The sequence below is a fragment of the Phoenix dactylifera genome, chromosome 16 (genome assembly GCF_051530095.1).
Source record: "Phoenix dactylifera cultivar Ajwa chromosome 16, Ajwa_hap1_PhDact_Kaust_v1.1, whole genome shotgun sequence".
Lineage (NCBI taxonomy): Eukaryota > Viridiplantae > Streptophyta > Magnoliopsida > Arecales > Arecaceae > Phoenix > Phoenix dactylifera.
In genome coordinates, this window is record NC_143205.1 from 23,356,360 (window position 1) to 23,374,617 (window position 18,258).

Sequence of the window (18,258 nt, forward strand, 5' to 3'; positions counted from 1 at the left end):
TCAAACTGAAGAATCTATTAGAAAATTAACGGCTTGTTATGGCCTATAGGTAAAAGCTATGCACACTATACAAGTTCCTCCATTGATACTCCCGCATTTAACATAGACATGCATGCTAGTTGACTGCTGTCTTTTATGACTCAACCACAACAAATGCATAATGCAGATCGACAAAATGATTGTGATATATGCAAAAAGAGATGGGGTATACCATTTATTTTGCATGAAGTTATTCCTCCAGTATCTCAATGTTTGATCATAATGGATGCCAATATTTTCCAAGTGCTCTACACTGCATTATATGAGAAAACTATCATGAACTTCCAAAAGAGCAAGAATTTAATGATATGAATGTAAATTCAAAATTTATACATGTAAAATATAATAGAAATGAGATTATTTTTTACCAAAATCTCGATGCGGCAGCCATAGCAGAAGTTATTCTACTCAAAGAAGGAAGGCATCCTCCAGGAAAAATGTATTCCCTTATGAAGTCAGAGCTTCTCCTGTATTCATCATACCGTTCGTCTGGGATGGAGATGAACTGAATGATAACCAACATTCAACCATCTTAAACACACTGAGAAGCAAACCATCACAGACACTACCATGCATTATAGTGCTTTACTAAAAGTGACAGAACATAACTTGAAAAGATAATTCATGAGAAATGAAAACCACAATAAATTGCTCTAAAACTGGCTTTGCCTACAAAATTACAATGCTCTGCAAGTATGATCTAGTTTTATGATTTAACCAGCATTCAATTTAAAAATGGTAAAAACAAACACCGTTCACTTGTTAGAGGGTATAATTGCCCTCAAAATCAAGAGACCTAACTCAGGACAAGAAATTTTATTAGCAGAAAATGCACATTCGAAATTCAGATCAGACATATGCAGGGCCAAGTAGGCAAGCCTCCCGCATATCAATGGCCAATAAAATAGCATCTTTTATGCAGAAAATTTTGACAATATAGATTGTGTTCGGTATTGTTTCAGCGACCAATGTCAGCATAACCATAAGCGTAATCTACAGTGCTTATACTGACGATATTAAATAATCTATGATACTTAATGATTATAAAATTTAAAAGATGTCAATTATACAACATAAGTTAAGATAAGAGGGTTGCAGTCCATGTAAGCATATATGCTTTGTTAAATAAACTTCCATCCCTATTTTTAATTGATGTCATTTCCACTGCTTAACCCTTATTTTTAATTGATAAAATATCCATACTGTTTTTAGAATGATTGATCTTCTTGCATGATGTCAACCGTTGGATCGCGCCCTGCACAGATCTCAAAGCACTCCGAACTCCATTCATCCACCTGTACAAATCTCAAAGCAGCTATTGCGCAATCCAGCGGTGGTTCGCATGAAGGTGAACCCTTTCGTGCGAAAGATACAACCGCTGTCCTAAAGCATTTTTGCTATATGAATTTGGGCTAGATATGGCTGCAAATTCAAGGGCAACGATGCAATAGAACTAATGATAGAGTTGCAATAGCTAGGTTGATTTGGTATGTGTCAGGGCTTGAAATAAAGATTATTTTCTTGTAAAGTAGCATGGTATAGTTTCCTTAACCATGGGATGTCGTGGGCTGATGATCAGAAATTAGACAACATAAAGAAAAGATCATGAAAAGCTTTTATTTAGAGATAAGAATCCGAAAATTTCACTTAGTACTAGAAATTATCAACTTATGTTGAGGATTTCTCCAGAGAGTGCTGCGGCCAATAGGACATTAAAAAGGAAAATATGTGGTCTGGAAGAACTAAAAAGTGTTTTGAAGTAAGGAATATGGCAAAACAGCTGAAGGGTCCTAATGAAGTAAATATAATCAGCAGGGAAACTGAAGCATATTGGCTCACTGGAGAGGCATATGAACATAAAAGCTCAGTGATGAGAGTAGTTGTTTCCTCATGATCAGATGCCACGTGCTCTAAATGACAAACTCATAACTATGCAATATGTTGTTTGGTTCAATATAAGTGACAGTAACATAAAGCTTACTGTGTGTATTACAATTTTTATAGAGCAAGACATCACAATAAAGCGTCAAAGAATTAGTCTTGTGCCCAGTGTACGTTCAAAAGTACATAATTTCATGAGAATTTGAATCTCAAATAAACATAATTAATAAAACAAATGACACACACATGATTAAATTAAGATAATGCTTGATGTTGAGAGACATTTAAATGTCAAATATGTTGTCTTATTGCAATGTTTTTGCCAGTGAATATACTGAAAACATTCCCCAACAATAGAATAAGCCAAACTTTTCCGTGCCAAACTATTAAAAGCAGAAGTTCCAAGAATTTGTGGCCACGAGATGTCTGTATGCACATTGTACAAACCACATAACCTGTCCAACAATGTCCATGATTTTGCACTAATGGACTGCACAACACTGTCTGACATTGGAAAAGGAAATGAAAGGGACACCGAAAGCCATCCCAAAATGGAAAGATAAACTATAGCAGTTGGTACTTTAGCTATCTACATGTGTAAAATTGCCATATTCTGCAACTGATCTGTACGAACATCGCAAGTTGAAAAATTATAATAATATAAAGCTATTATATGAATATCTTGATCTTTTATTAAAATATAAGAAAAGTCCAATAACATAAAAAGTAATTAGATTATTCTAACTTATGCAAGAAAGTTTGCCGCAACTAAGTCTATAAACTGATAAATGTTCACCTGTAAGACAAATAAGCCATCTTCAGCCAGAAGTGATTCACAACAGCCAAAAAACTCTTCCATGTATTCATGACCAACTCCTTCAATCATCTCACTGCAATACAGTTTTGTTAATATATTATTCTATATTTCTATAGCTACATGCATACAAAAAAATTGGCAGCAATCAGTACCAAGATATAATCCTGTCGTATTTTCGGTAACATGGTAGTTGGCGGTAATCACACAGCAGGAAAGTAATACGGTCCTGAAAGTAAATTTCCTTAACAAGGCATAGCACCATATTCTAAACATATAATCTATAAGTTAAAATTCTCGAAATAAAAACGACAACAAAGTGTATAGTTTCTCTTTGCCACTATGTTACTATGAAGCATTTTCATTCTGATACTAAATGCAAAATTTAACTGCTAGGTTTATTCAAAAACCACTTTTGAACTTAGGAAGCAAACCCCATTACTGCAGCCTAAATTCCAGAAGAAAGGGATTTTATGTGATTTTATTTTTCAAATCAATGATCCATGGAAATAAAACCTCCAAACAAGCCTCTTTTGCTCTTCTTTTGGCAAACTTAAGTTGTTCTTCAGACAACGTGATTCCTGTATACTTGCAACCAGTTTGCTTCACGACTTCTATTGCCAGACTCCCCCAACCACAACCAATCTCAAGAATTTCATGCTTGGCCTCGATTCGAGCCTTGATGATTTAAAATTAGAATAATGTTAGAAGGGCATGCAGAAAGATGGATAGATATGCAAAAAATTAAGACTAAGTGGAGAATACCTTTTCAATCAAAAGAGAGATTTTGTGTAACTGAGCAACTTTTAAGTCTTCATTTTCCATCTAGCGAATGATTTAGTGCAGAAAGATTAAATTATAATCATGGCAATTAGAAATTATAGTAAATGGTTATGAATTGTTAATTCAGGTTAAGGAAAAGCTATGTACCTTAAAAATTGCACCAGAGTATGTCATTGTCTCATCCAAAAATAGAGAGAAGAATTCATTACTCTATATACACAGAAAAGCGAATTTGTCAAATCATGTATCAAAGAACAAGAAAGTAGAAGAGAAGATAACTCGAAAGGATAATGATGCAACAAACAGAAAATTAAGTTCATTTTAAAAATGACAATTTAAAAACTGACCAGATCATAATGATGAGAGATGTTCTTGGGAGCTTGGGCTACAGTATTTTGCCTTGAAATGTGGCGTAAAAAGTATCTAGCAGATTGAAGACCAGCTGTAAAAAGTATAGGTGTCCACCAGCCCCTACCCAAGTTGCCGAGTTAGAAAAATCAAGGAAAATAAAAGAGTAAATATTAGGAATCTGTATCTGTATATAATGATTGCAATAAACAGAAACTGCATAGAAAAACCTTGTAGTTTTACTTTTGCTGGAAGAATTCTGATCCCTGTTAACAATTAGAATCTGCAGGAAGAAGTGAAATGCAGATTAAAGATAACTAACCAACTTCATTAATATTTCAGAATAAGAAATTTCTACTTACCATAAAAAGATTCAGGAGACCTTCTTGCTCATCAACAAAGGAAAAGTACCTATTTATATATGCATCTGCAAGGCCTAAATCAGCTTCTGTAGCAACCTGCAAAACAAATATCAATGCCAATATTATAAACGGCCATATTCTAAACATCATATGTCATATGTATAGAAGCTGCTAACTAATGCCCCAAGAACCAATACATAGAAGATTATATAAAGTAAGGCCAAATTAAAAGAGAAGAACTGGACCTTCCAGTAGAACAGGGGATCATGAATTTTCAGAATAGATTTTATACAACTTTTCTTGTTGGTTCCTTCAAAAACAAAAATAGTGCCACCTTCTTCTAGCAATCTGCAACAATCGCATGCCAAATTATCTGTATTGTACAAATTCATTTGTGCAGATGAGTTTCATAGGGTGGGACGAAAATGAAAACACCAAGTACAAATGAAATTAGTACATTTTACACAATATCAGTTAATTGTTGATACTTCAAACAATAAAGGTAGCAGCATCAAGTTCAAATGATTGCCTGGAAAGGTTGATAAAGTTTATTAACTCAGCAGCAATTCTGTGAAGAAAAAAAAAGTGCAAAAAGACTATAAAGAAACTGATCCAAATGATTCAGAGCTCACTCAGTCGACTGAGAAGTTCAACAAACTCTTGAAATAAGCGTTGACCAAGGCGGACCAAAGAAATGGACATACCAGAGTCATTTGTAACTAAATCTAGGAAATTCTCATATCTGAGGAAGATAAAAATACTGCATCTTATAACTCTTTTTAGATTATCTGTCAGTTAGATATTTTCCAAAAGTTAACAAGTATCATCCAAAGCAAACATTATTTTAGCTATTTCCGATGTGGCTCAATTCCCCTGTTTATGTTCTGCAATATATTTTTAACATCTAATTTAATTTCTATAATTTATAGAATTGTAGAAGAGAATCTAATGAGTAGCAGAAAGGTATACATACATTCAGTTTTCCAGTTAAAAATATCCAACTCTCTCAATTCAACAACCATAGTCATTCAAGATCTGGCACTGAACAGTGAAATTTTAAAGGATGCGCTTTTTGGTTGCTTTTTCATGATTGGATCATTTACATGTTATAAATGGCAAGTTAGACATTGTTTTGGATAATGTTCTACAATTTCTCATTAACATCACCAGTTCAACCTGTCAATTGGAAGTTTTTGCAACAAGACACTAGAATGACATGAATAAGCTTCTGCAGATTTACATAGTGCTATCATGATTAAAATGAAAGAAAGATCCAGAGACTTCTGAATCATAAAACCAGTCACACTTGCCAAACTATACGTATAAGCAGCAGTAAGAGAGCTACCTAGTCCACTATTACTTAAAAAACACAGAATCAGTTAAGCTACAGTAAGAATCCATAAACTTACGTTAAACAACCAGTTGAGATATATTTTTCAAGAAATCTAGTAACTATAAGTCGTGCTCCAGTTTCCACCAATGAAGGTACCATCTGTCTTGGGTTTCTCAAAAGAACACAGTCCATTCCAAGCACACTGTTGGCGGCAACTATTCCAGCCTGCAAAACATCCCAAGATTCATGCCGCATGCTGTGTTGTAGATCATTTTAGGTGTTTCAAGATAAACTATTATTAATGAGAATCTTGTAAAAGCAGTATTCTACTTTTATAAGTTATGTTTAGATATTTGCTGACATATATAAGCTCAAGAAGTTATAGTACTACCTTTAGTCCATCCTCATGGAACCCAAAACCTGAAAATAGTCAAAGAAAGGAATTTCTTTCATATCAGAGATGAAAAACTAACTGATATTTTTCAAATTAATTAAAATTGTATAGCAATTGAGCCCTGGTGCTACCGCTATTGATAAGGTGGAAGGCTCCTGTCGAGTCATTAGATATTTTATCTGATACAAGTATTACATAAGAAATGTGCCTATACCACGCAGTTTGATATTTTACTAGACAAATGCTTTTACATGTAGGTTATCACCCGTCAAAAGTCTAGAAAAAATTGCACAGCACTACCAATTACCTTCAATCCAAAAACTGATTTTCATGTGACTAGTTGACCAAAGCTGATATTTACCAGAAATTCTACCATGTAATTTCTCAGTTTCCTACCGATCAAGTTGATATAAAGGCAACTTACTGTTACATGGGAACAAAATAATAAACATGTCTTTTTCTATAATCACATATCAAATGAAAATCTATGTCAGGCACATAAAATCACAGTTTATGTTGAAGGACATTATAGAATGATACAAGTTGACTTCAGTGGTGCAGAGAGGGCATGTGAGCAGTAAGCACAAAAGAGATATACCATAGCAACTGCAGGTAACCATAAGCTTCGTCATCTAGGTTTAACCAACTTCATGGATTAGCTTTTTGAATACTTCAAACCAGTAATTTCTATCATAGGTTACATCTATTGCACTGCAAAAACCCATTCTCACAGCTATTATCCCTGTTACTTTACATCTACTACTGCATATGCTCATATAACACCAATTGTTGGTGACATATCACAAGTTCAGCATTTGTGAATGCTTGGGCTAGGGGATGTTCCAAAGTTCGAGAGAAATCCAGTGATTTCACCAAGATTTTGGGGAAAAAAACAGAAGACAAAAATTGGAAAGAAAAAAAGAAAAACATAATGTACATACATATAGATACACTTTGATATCATTTTGTGTTTCTAGTCATTTTCAGAGATATAAATCAAAATCAACTGTGCGGATCTTTAATTTCGGAGGCCAAAATGTGATATTGGAATTGTCAAATCTTTTAACAAAGATTTCACATTCAGTACATAGTCTAATTCATTTATATATGTTTACCAAAGATTTAACATTTGGTATATAGTCTAACTCATTTATGTATATATATGCATATGCATGTGCGTACACCAATACAAGCATAGAGAAGGCAATAACAACAAACAAAAGCAGCACCACCACCACCACTACCATGAGTGATGGAAATCATAGTCAGCATATAAGTTCAACCGTATGATGAATAAGTTGTGAACAATTCATGAACAGTTTACAACATTCAAGAATAATCTAATTATTCAAGGGTAATGTGAAGCACTATAAGCTAATTAAGATACATGCATACATACATACATACATACATATATATATATATATATAAAGATTTTATTCAATAATAAAGAGAAAATTGTTACTAGCCATGCACTCATTACAAATATATTTAAACAATCAAAAATAGGAATTGCTCATAATATAATAAGAGAAAATTAGTATAAAGTGGGATGAAAAAAAAAAGGACAGAAACTGGAAATGAATAACAATAACAAAATATAAAATTTCAAATATTTCAAATTTCCTGATAATGCAGAAAATCAGGTCACTATGTCACTTGCTGAACCGATTATAGGTAAGTCCATGATGCTCTGAAGAAAATCAGTGCGTTTCAAATTAGCATCTTATATTCTTATCAAATAATAGAAGCTTTATTTAATGTTATGGGAGACATTTTTGACAGTATTTTTGGTTTCAAGACATCTTCTTGACTCTTATCATTAAATAAATGACAATTTACTGCTCTCCAGCAGTCCTGTATCATCTACAAATCCCAGTATTTGTCATCATTTATCAATATGAATATGAATAATCTTAAGAGTTGCAACATCCAGTACTTGATTATAACATACTGTACAATCAGACACATGACTTGGTACTTACCTCTCCTTTGATGTTCCTCTGAAACAAGTAGCCTAGCTTTTATCATATTGACTTTGCAACAATTATTTAATGATTTTACAGAAGAAACATGGGTTGTTTCTATTCAATTGCTAAGAGAAAGTTAAAGTGTTCAATTACCCTGATATGCTCCACAAAACCAAATTCTTCTTTTTCCCTGAATTTTCCCTATCTCAAGAGAAGCTTTTGAGGCAGCAACTGATGGAATGGGATGGCTAGTGGACCATTTAAGCAAGGTATGTTTAGGAACAAAACGAGGATTTAGAGTCACAAGAAAAGGCAGATTGGTAGAACCAAGATTCTGCAATGTCGTCACAACAAGAAGAAGACTTCAAGTGAGAATAAAGAATCAAAGAGATTTCGCCAAATATTTTTTATTGTGAAACCAATGATATATGGCAAGATTTCCAGATAAATACGTTACCCACCTGAAGCACGTTGAGCCAATATGTAACACATACACCATTGTTTGTGGTCCCAAGAAAATTCCAGGCACTCCATGCTGATGGGTTTTGGGGCATCAGACTTTTGTCGTGGTGAAGATATATGTCACTGAGCCAAAATAAGAGTTTCACTGAACTATCAACTCATAATGTTTAAATATTAAGAAAAGTAGTAACTGGTTTTTGCAAAGCAGAAAGCAAAACTGTCTTCCAACCAATTATGCATGCCCAGCCTAACTCCTAACTAGAACAAATTCCCTCCAGGTTGAATATAATTTTATCATGTAACGTGTAGCTACATAAATGACTTTTGCCTGACTTTTGGCCCAGACTGCTGAACCCAACAACAAACCAAAAGTCCAAGGATTAAGTTCTGATGAACAAACCAAATTCAAGTAGGAGTGTGCAGTTTCCAATATTTTTTGAAATACTTGCTTTTAAAATTTCAGCTGTATTTTGACAACTTTTGTTAGACAAGAAAGGTTTTTTTATGATCAGACAAATGCATAAGAAGGTTCTAAACAACTTTCATTAATCTTATGGTCCTCAATTTTAGTTTTCAAGAACTAAAAACAATCTTTCATAGATCGACCAGGCTGAACACTGATTCTGTTGTCACAATTAGGTGAAACAAAGACGATAAAGAGAAATATGTATAATGAACAACCTTGCCACAGAAGAACTAGATCAGGCGAGATGATGGCTAACAACAAAGACATAATCTATCATTTCTAGTAAATTTGACAACCTCTTTGCATATGCGAGAATTCCACAAAAAGGGATAGAAAGAATCACTATGGGACACTTAAAACATTTGGAATACAACTCAGGAGGCACCTGTATCCTAACGATGACAGAGTAAAAGCACAATTTATTTTCTAAAGTCCAAGTACCAATCTAATTAAAGACATTTCATTGCTTTTCAGAGCTGAAGAGTTTTTGTACAAAAAAAAACTCTCTGAAAATTCAGATTGGTGGACTACTCATCAGATGGCCTTATTGCTCGGTTGGTAAGAGTTGCTCTAACTGTTGGTCAAAATGTTCAAGAAAGGAAATATTTTGGTCATATAACAAAAGCAATACTTCCACAAAAGAATTTCATATATCATTGATAGTTATTCTCCTGCACACCCTAAAGTCTAATCAAAATACTGGTAGCACATCCTAAAGCAAATTTTTGGCTTTGATCAACATGAGTGGTTGCCCTGAGGTTGAACAAGTTACATGCGATATCTAACATGAGGAACACAAAAAATATTACCATACCTTAGATATAATGTACCCAGAATGAGCTATGAATTGGTCCATAATGCTATAACCTAAAAATGATTGGAAGAAAAGTTCCAAACACCTTTTATATATACTATACTGTAGAATGCAAACTCCAGAGCGCATTGATGGGGCTCAGCTAAGATGGTTAATGGTTACAGAACATGCCAGGCACATGCCAAACACTAGTATGTTATGAATGCTCTATATGTTTATTCTAGCCATTTCAATGCTTGTTGTACAATACATTAATTTTTCCAGTATTTATATTAGATTACTTGGCATTAGTACGATATAGCACTATATTCAACTACAAGCAAGCATGCTGTTGGGCTATGATTCCATAGTTTATTAAAAGTGGCATCAGTTGTATAACACAAGACCAGGAGAAATCTAAGCACTGACAGGAAAAAGCAATTAGCTTACCTGTATACGTACTGATAAGCGCCAAGTAGCCTTGATTCCTCATATGTTGCTTGTGTCCCTAAAATTTTCAAAGCATCTGGTGCATGTGTGCTAATTATGCATCCATCATATGTTTCCTCTGACTGGTCTTCTCCTACTACATGGCAACCTGCTCCACATTGACTATTTCAGCAGAAGGTAATCCCAGCTCGGTCATCAAACAGGAACTTGGTGTTTGCATTATAATGATTATGCTTTATGGTGGCCTTCTCATACACTTATCAGTATCATTGCATTAACCAAATAATTGCAAAAGAAAAGTTAGTCATGTTACTGTAACATGACCTAAATAACACAAGCATGAAGCATTAAGTATATTTTAATTACCAATACTGGGTTTTCTAATTAGATTAATATTAATAACATAATTTTCAAGGGCTTTTGTTGTGAGAATATGCCACCATTTTGGACCACCACTGAGGGAGTATCACTAATGAATTGCAAGTTAGGTGACAATTAGACATGTTACATATTACATTTGCAAACACTGCAAGTGAACTGCAAGCATCCAAAACAACAGTTTGGACGCCTGTAACTGCAATTGCAAGTTCCATTTGAAATGCAAACCTAAACCTAGTACTTGGAACTACAAGCAAAATTGGCCACAGTTCCAATTATAAGATTTGTTGCAATTGGAAGCAACCCTTAAATGAGTCCCCTCGCCAATATCCATACCATTGAAATTAATATTGTATAATTTAATGTGTTAAATACATTAATTATTTTAATAAATATATTACAAAATATAAGTTATTATTATAATCATACATGAATATTATAATATCAAATAAAAATTATAATATTATATTAGAATTATTATTATTAGTATCTTAACATTATAACTATTATTGTTATGACCATAATATACTAATTTAATTAGTATTGTTGCTATCACAATGATTCTTATTATATAATATAATAATCATAATTATATAATAAATTCTATTATATAATAATTATTATTTAGTATAATAACACATATTCTAAATATATACTTATGAACACAATAAAACATCTAACTATTATAATGTGATTTTTTTATATTATATAAATATCATTATAATTATTATAAAAATAGTCCATTAGTAACTAAACAATAATACTGCTTTTCTATTAAAATTATTAAAGTAATATTATAATTATTTATACTATAATTGAAAGAGTATATCGCAATAATAATTCTTTTTATGATGTTATAATAATCATTTAGTACTAAACTATTATTATTAGAATCATAATATACCTATTTAATTATTATAATGAGGATTCTTATTATAATGCACATATAATATAATAAGAAAGTTTATTATTATAATAAAAAATGGTTTCTATTGTATAATATTTATTAGTTATTATAGTTATACATATTATAAATATATATTTATGATTACAATAATATACCTAATTATTATAATTCAAATTATCTTATAGTGATGTAATTACTATAGTAATTATTGTCATAATAGTCCAACAATTACTTAATAATGTTTTTATTGTAATTATAATAATATGATAATTATTATATTATAAGAGTAAAAATAAACAGTTCATTGTTTCTAAAGGCAAGCTTACTAGATTATTTGCAAGGTTATCATATCTCTTTCAGAATCATAAAACCAAACAGCAATAATTTTTGCAACTATAGTTCCAATTGCAGCATTTTGGATTGCAGCTTGTATTTGAATTGCATGCTCTTGAATTATAGGCAAACAAGCAGCCCTTAAGTTCTTTTCACAGGGCATCCACTCACAACTTGCAACACCAGCTTAAATGATTGCATCATTGTGGTTTTTCATTTGTTTTCTTGTTAAAAATCTTTGACCTTAAAATTCATAGGTCTGATGTAATACTTTTTTATGTATAGTCATCAACACCAAAATGTACCACAGAGAAAATTAAGAATGCACTGAATGTAGCTTTTCTAAGCCAATCAGCAAGATACATATAATCACATCATATTCACATGCAAAGTGAAAAAGAATAAATTTCTAATTGTTTATGAAGAAATTTTTGTTTTTAGAACTTTGAAGATATTGCAGTCTTGATAAAACTCATATACCGTTAAAAATGTAGTAAATTCTAATAAGAAATAAGACCAATACGCATAGGGATCTATATGTATTCGGATATAAAGAAATGGCAATGACAGTGATCAAGGCCTTCAAATGGGCATTAGGTTTATATTTCTTTTATTGCAATTAGTTAATCAGTTAATAACAATAGTTTGGAATATATAGGAAAGTTGTAATTGTAAGCATTAAATGGAGTTTAGGGTCAAAAAGTGTCCCATCCCAACTAGAAAATAAGTTCAGCTGCAGTCAAGGTATAGAAAAGGGATGAGACTTCTGACTTTTTTTTTTTTTTTGAAAAAGGTGCTTGGTAAATTGCCATGTCTTGCTTGTAAGATAGTGTTGGCCCTCAAGGATTCACCCTATGTTCATCTTTGACCATGAAATCTTATTTGTATGATAGTTGAACCAAACTCTCCTCATCTTAAATAAGCCTACATAAAACAGTGGGTTTTTTTCTTCTTATTATCTTACAACTAATGGCATATCTAGATCAAGAATACAACATTAAGGGCTAGGATCAAGTTAACAGAAATAAAATTACTTGGCTCCCACATTAAAGCTTATATTCAAGACTGATAGCATGCAGTTTCCCCTACACATATGCAAGAAAAGGACTTGCATCCAGACATTCTTCATATTTGTGCTCTTATGCACAAAGCTGACATGTTATATACCATACCAGACGATCTCCAGACCACCAAGCATCCTACATCACAAGTGTTCTTAGAAATGAATTTATGAGTGTAAGAATCATATCCTAGAAAAAAAATGTTTCCCTCGCTCCTCATGTGAGTGACCAATATTACTGATTTGAGATTGATGGATCCATCCATGGACTGCCGAACCGCTCGGGTCGGTTCGGCCTCCATTTTCGGTTCCGGCTTTAAACTAGTTGGAACTGGTCCCAAACCGACTGGAACATACCGGAAAAGGTCCGAACCGAGTGCGAACTGGCCTGCAATTGGCCAGTTCCGCATGGAGTCAACCCGATTTTGAACCGGGCCCCTCCCTTTCCCTTTGTGTGCTACTATAATGTTGTTGGGAAGGCCCAAGAAAGCCTTCCCAACAACATCAATAAGCGGAGAACTAACGTTCCGCCTTTCTCTCTTCCCACCGGGTCAAAAATCACACTGATTCAACACTTCAAAAGAAATATTCAAGCCTAAATAAGGTGTGATTCCTCTTCCTTATCTCATTCCCTCATTTTTTGGGGGCTTGAAAAAATAGTTCAAAAATTACAAAATAAAGAGAAATCATGCCAAAATTTTCGATTTTGTCTTGTAGATCTATGGATGATCTACACGATGACAAAACTTTTAATTTTCGGATTATACATAATTTTAAAAGATTAAAAATATATTTTTGGATTAAAAAATAAAAAATATAAAAATATAAAATCAGAAGCATATTTAGGGTCATGCTAGCCACTCTCCAGCATAATTTAGTGTCCATTCATTCATGTTTTGATACGATCATGCGCATAGTGGCCTAGGCCTAATTTTGAAAAAAATTGAGAATTAAGTAGCCTTAGATGCATGCCCAAGGGCCTAAAAAAATATACGTAGCATTCATTGTGGGGTTCTATATAGATATGAGCTGAAATAAATTTTTTTAAATATTAATATTTAAAAAAAATTTAAATTCGAAAAATAATTAAAATATATATAAGTAATACCAAAAATTATAAAAAATTAGTCGTATGTATTACATAATTTAGAAGTAATTTTTGGTATTGAACAGTCTCGCCTTCAGTCAATATGAACGATGAATATTTTTGATATTGAATCTCGGTTGGTAGATCTTCATGTCCCCCTGAATCTTCAACAAAGATCGTTCAGCTATTGCAGCTGGGTCGATGTAGTCCGGGTAGCAGAACCAACAGAGGGCCAAGGAATCGAAGAACCGTCGGTTGTCCGAGCACTCTCTTTTCTTTGTCCAATTCCGTCTGACCAACCCGCGAAGGGTTGTGAGGCTGGACCAGGAAGCTCTTCCCCCTTACTGAGTCTCTCAAAAGCCACATCGAATCTCACCGCCAAGAGAGGAAGAAAGAAGAGGTGCTTTCAAGCCAGGGCTCGAACCTGCAGTCTTCAGGTCATGAGCCTGATGAGTCGACCAATTCCTCCGATCTCAACCTCCCCCCGGCTGCTGAGCCGGAGCCTGCCTCTTCTTCAGAGCTGCGGGAGAAAAATTATAAAAAATTAGTCGTATGTATTACATAATTTAGAAAAACATATTTTTCTGAATTTATGATATTTAAACATATTTTTAAATTTAAAAATTATTAAAAATATATATATATATAAATAATATTAAAAATTAATATTATGTATTAGATAAATTAGACGTATTTTCTGGCATAAAAAAATTATCTTCATCGTAAGTTAATTTTGCTATTTTTAAGGAATTGATAAACTGACATAGTTGATAAACCGATAGGAATGGAGCCATCAAGAAAAAAGAAGTCAGAGCGTGACATTGGTTGGGATCATAGACAAATGCTCTCGGGTCGGCACCATCGAAAGTACAACTGGTGCAACACAAAGTTTAGAAAAGGAGGGGTAACCAGGTTGAAGCATCACTTAGCTAGTAGTTATCCCGACGTATCTATGCGCCGAAAATGCTCATAGAAGGCTCGACAACTGATGAAAAAGCACTTCGTTGATTTCATAACAATAAAGGAGAGGATTTCCAAAAAGAAGGCAAAGGTGGACCACCGAGCGGCAGAGCCATCTTTCTATTACTCCAAAGAGTCAAAAAAGGCATCCGCTCTAGATAACGAGGCACAAATTCAGGCTGCCATGCAGGCGAGTCTGGATGATCAGTGGCAGCAGGATAAGGTGGCCAGGCATAGGGCTCAATTTGGGCCTTCGTACTACGAGTCGGGCTCCAATTCTGTGAGGAGCAGAATAGATCCAGAGTTCGGAAGGACCTTCTCAGAAAAGAAGGCCATTAGCAGAGACGGTGGCCGTATTGCATCTATGCTGGAGGATTTTGGTAGCAAAAAAAAGTCATCTAGAGAGATTCCATCATGAGCAACAATCCATGATTTAGATCAACATACCTTCCCCCGCAGAGAATCGAAGCAGCAAAGGATTGACTCAATGCTGAAGAAGGATAGGTGACGAGCTATTGGATCCTGGTTTCACTTCAATCATATCCCAGCGAATGTGGCAGATAACACGTATTATAGGTCTACCATTTCTGCCATACAGATTGTCGGTCCCGGTGTAGATTTTTCAGGCCTAAAGGACATCTACGGTGAGCTTTTTGGTAGTAATAAGCTAGAGAAATAGATTGCCTCATACAAGAGCAAGTGGCCCACATATGGACTGACAGTGTTGTGATGGTTAGACCAGTCCTACCAGACGGAGCATTATCAACTTCATAACATATTGCAATGCGAAGACTTTTTTCCACAAGTCGGTTGATGCTTCTGATCAAGTGCACGGTGCCATGTACATCCTCAAATTGATGAAGGAGGTGATTGATCGGGTAGGAGAGGAGAATGTCGTACAGATCATCACTGATAATGGGCCACAACATAAGGTCGTCGGAGAGATCTTGATGGAGCAGTGACCACATTTTCTAGACCTCATATGCTGCACATTGTATCGACCTCATATTGATGGACATTGTGAAGATTCGTAGGGTGCAACAAACAGTGGAAACAGCCCAAACGATCACCACACATTTATAACCATACGTGGGTCTTTTTACTGATAAGGAGGTATGCAGAGAGAAATCTTGAGGCCAGAAGTCGCATGATTTGCTACCAACTACGTTGCACTTAATAGCCTTCTTGAGAAGAAAGCAGCCCTACGTCGAATGTTTATCAGCCCCGAGTGGTAGAAAAATAGATATGCGAGGGCCGATGCTAAAGGGAGCATAGTCAAAGATTTGGTGACGAGGCAGACATTCTAACAGCAGGCCACACGATAGTAAAGGCTATCAAACCATTGTATGAAATGCTTCGAGCCGTAAACAGCGAGAGATACCCCCAGATGGGCTTCCTATATCACATGATGGAGAGGGCAAAGATTCAAATTATGGAGGCAGATCCAACATATGCCCACAAGTACATCAACATCATTAAGCGGCAGTGGGACTACCAAATACGTAAGGACTTGCATCAAGCAGATAAGCAAGAACATTGAAAGTTAGATGGCTCCTATACTTGTATAATTTTGCTAAGACAATAACGAACTCTATCTGCAGCATACTATATGAATCCTCGGTTTCAGTATACCGTAGCTGGAATCGATATAGATGACGAAATAATTTACAAGATGGAGCCTGATCCAGAAGTCGCGGCACTACGTTTAGAAGGGATAAGTTAACTTAAGTGACATGTCTAAGTTAACTGGTATCTTCAATTATTAACATAGTAGAACATGGTTCTTTTTCATGGATCAAAATATTTAGAGAGAGCACCGACAACTTTGGAGTCTCGTAAATTTCAATAGTCGTAGGTAAGAAAATACCTATATTCATACTTTTCTTACGACAGCTGCTGAGAGTGGCCCGCTACCAGAATGTCTGCCTTGTCATAAGTCTTCGACTATGCTCCCTTCAGTGTCGACCCCCACATATCTATTTTTCTACCACTTAGAACTAACAAATATCTGACGTAGGGTTTTTTTTCTCAAAAAGACTATCTAATGCAACGTAGTTGGTAGCAAACCGTGTGACTCCTGGCCTCGAGATCTCTCTCTACATACCTCCTCATAAGTAAAAGGATTCACGTAGGATTATAAATATATCTGGTGATGGTTTGGACTGTCTTCACTGTCTTTTGCATCCTACGAATCTTCACAATGTCCATCAACATGAGGTCGATACAATGTGCAGCATATGAGGTCCAGAAAATATGTGGTCGCCGCTCCATCAAGATCTCTCCGACGACTTTATATTGTGGCTCATTATCATTGATAACCTGTACGACATTCTCCTCTCCTACCTGATAAATCATCTTTTCCATCAGTGTCACGACCCCCGCCCTGTTCCCGGTGGGCCGCCGCGACGGTCCTAGGGTGCGGGTAGGCATAAGGCCACCAGCCACCGCGTAGAACCCTACTACCTATCAATCATCAATAAATCTTAAAAAATTTGGCATTATATATGCACAAAATGATCACTTTTCCTATAGTGACCTGTCAGGATTATCTCAATACATACAGCACACTACCTGTCAGAGCAGCAATCACATAATCCGTCACATAATGAACCTGGACAATATATATCAATACATTATCTCAGGCATATAACTCATCTGTATAAAAATCTGGTTCCCATTCCATCCATGGTCAAACCCATATCCACAACAGGATTTATGACTGTAACTATACACTAAATACAACAGAAGGTTTATAATACACCAAAAGGGGATAAACCTTTATCTACATTATACTATACTATACTATGGAGCGGCACAGCTAGCAGGCAATCTCTAACCCTGCTCTTCTCTATACAATACCTGCCCTGCAATCAAAAACACCAAACTGGGGAGTGAGTATATAAATACTCAGTGAGTGGAGTAGAGAGTACTATGCACATGAGACAAGATATAATCATGGCTCGAGGTGAAATCTCAAGAGCAATAACAAGATGAACATGATCTCAACATAGAGAATATGGAGTAAATCATCAATATCACCACAATCAATATCAACTCATCTGAAGCATATATGGAATAATCAAGTAAACATATATGCTACTCATGAATATGCTCAACAGATCATAATGCTGGAACATACAAATCAGGTGTCAATATGCTGAAATCATCACTAGACAGCTGTCGGGAGGTGGGTTTTACGCCCCAGGCGAACCAGCAACAACTCCCTACTGTCACATGCATATGCAGGATAAGACACCATATCGATAATGTAAATACTAGACAGCTGTCGGAAGGTGGGTTTTACGCCCCAGGCGAACCAGCAACAACTCCCTACTGTCACATGCATATGCAGGATAAAACACCACACTAATCATGTAAATGCCGGCCAGTATCCAGAACAGAAATTCATCTCACATCTACATACTAAACGGCACCTCG

At 34.9% G+C, this 18,258-nt stretch overlaps 1 protein-coding gene across 12 annotated transcripts in view; it reads right to left on the reverse strand.

The window, feature by feature from the left end:
• Positions 1 to 18,258, reverse strand: part of LOC103711840 (uncharacterized) — a 36,863-nt gene that overhangs the window by 2,359 nt on the left and 16,246 nt on the right. For 7 of the 12 annotated variants that reach the window (XM_088712132.2, XM_008798133.6, XM_088712135.2 and 4 more), the window contains 16 exons: positions 10,096 to 10,243; positions 8,386 to 8,509; positions 8,078 to 8,258; positions 5,952 to 5,980; positions 5,637 to 5,785; positions 4,473 to 4,575; positions 4,228 to 4,323; positions 4,096 to 4,148; positions 3,865 to 3,988; positions 3,665 to 3,727; positions 3,500 to 3,559; positions 3,251 to 3,412; positions 2,890 to 2,963; positions 2,717 to 2,810; positions 408 to 544; positions 212 to 292 (listed from right to left, as the gene is read on the reverse strand). In XM_088712132.2, the coding sequence (XP_088568258.1) occupies positions 212 to 292; positions 408 to 544; positions 2,717 to 2,810; positions 2,890 to 2,963; positions 3,251 to 3,412; positions 3,500 to 3,559; positions 3,665 to 3,727; positions 3,865 to 3,988; positions 4,096 to 4,148; positions 4,228 to 4,323; positions 4,473 to 4,575; positions 5,637 to 5,785; positions 5,952 to 5,980; positions 8,078 to 8,258; positions 8,386 to 8,509; positions 10,096 to 10,243 (1,678 nt within the window). Of the gene's footprint in view, positions 1 to 211; positions 293 to 407; positions 545 to 2,716; positions 2,811 to 2,889; positions 2,964 to 3,250; positions 3,413 to 3,499; positions 3,560 to 3,664; positions 3,728 to 3,864; positions 3,989 to 4,095; positions 4,149 to 4,227; positions 4,324 to 4,472; positions 4,576 to 5,636; positions 5,786 to 5,951; positions 5,981 to 8,077; positions 8,259 to 8,385; positions 8,510 to 10,095; positions 10,244 to 18,258 lie in introns of those variants that run through there. The other 5 variants (XM_088712133.2, XM_017843982.5, XM_088712136.2 and 2 more) reach the window with 3 other exon arrangements.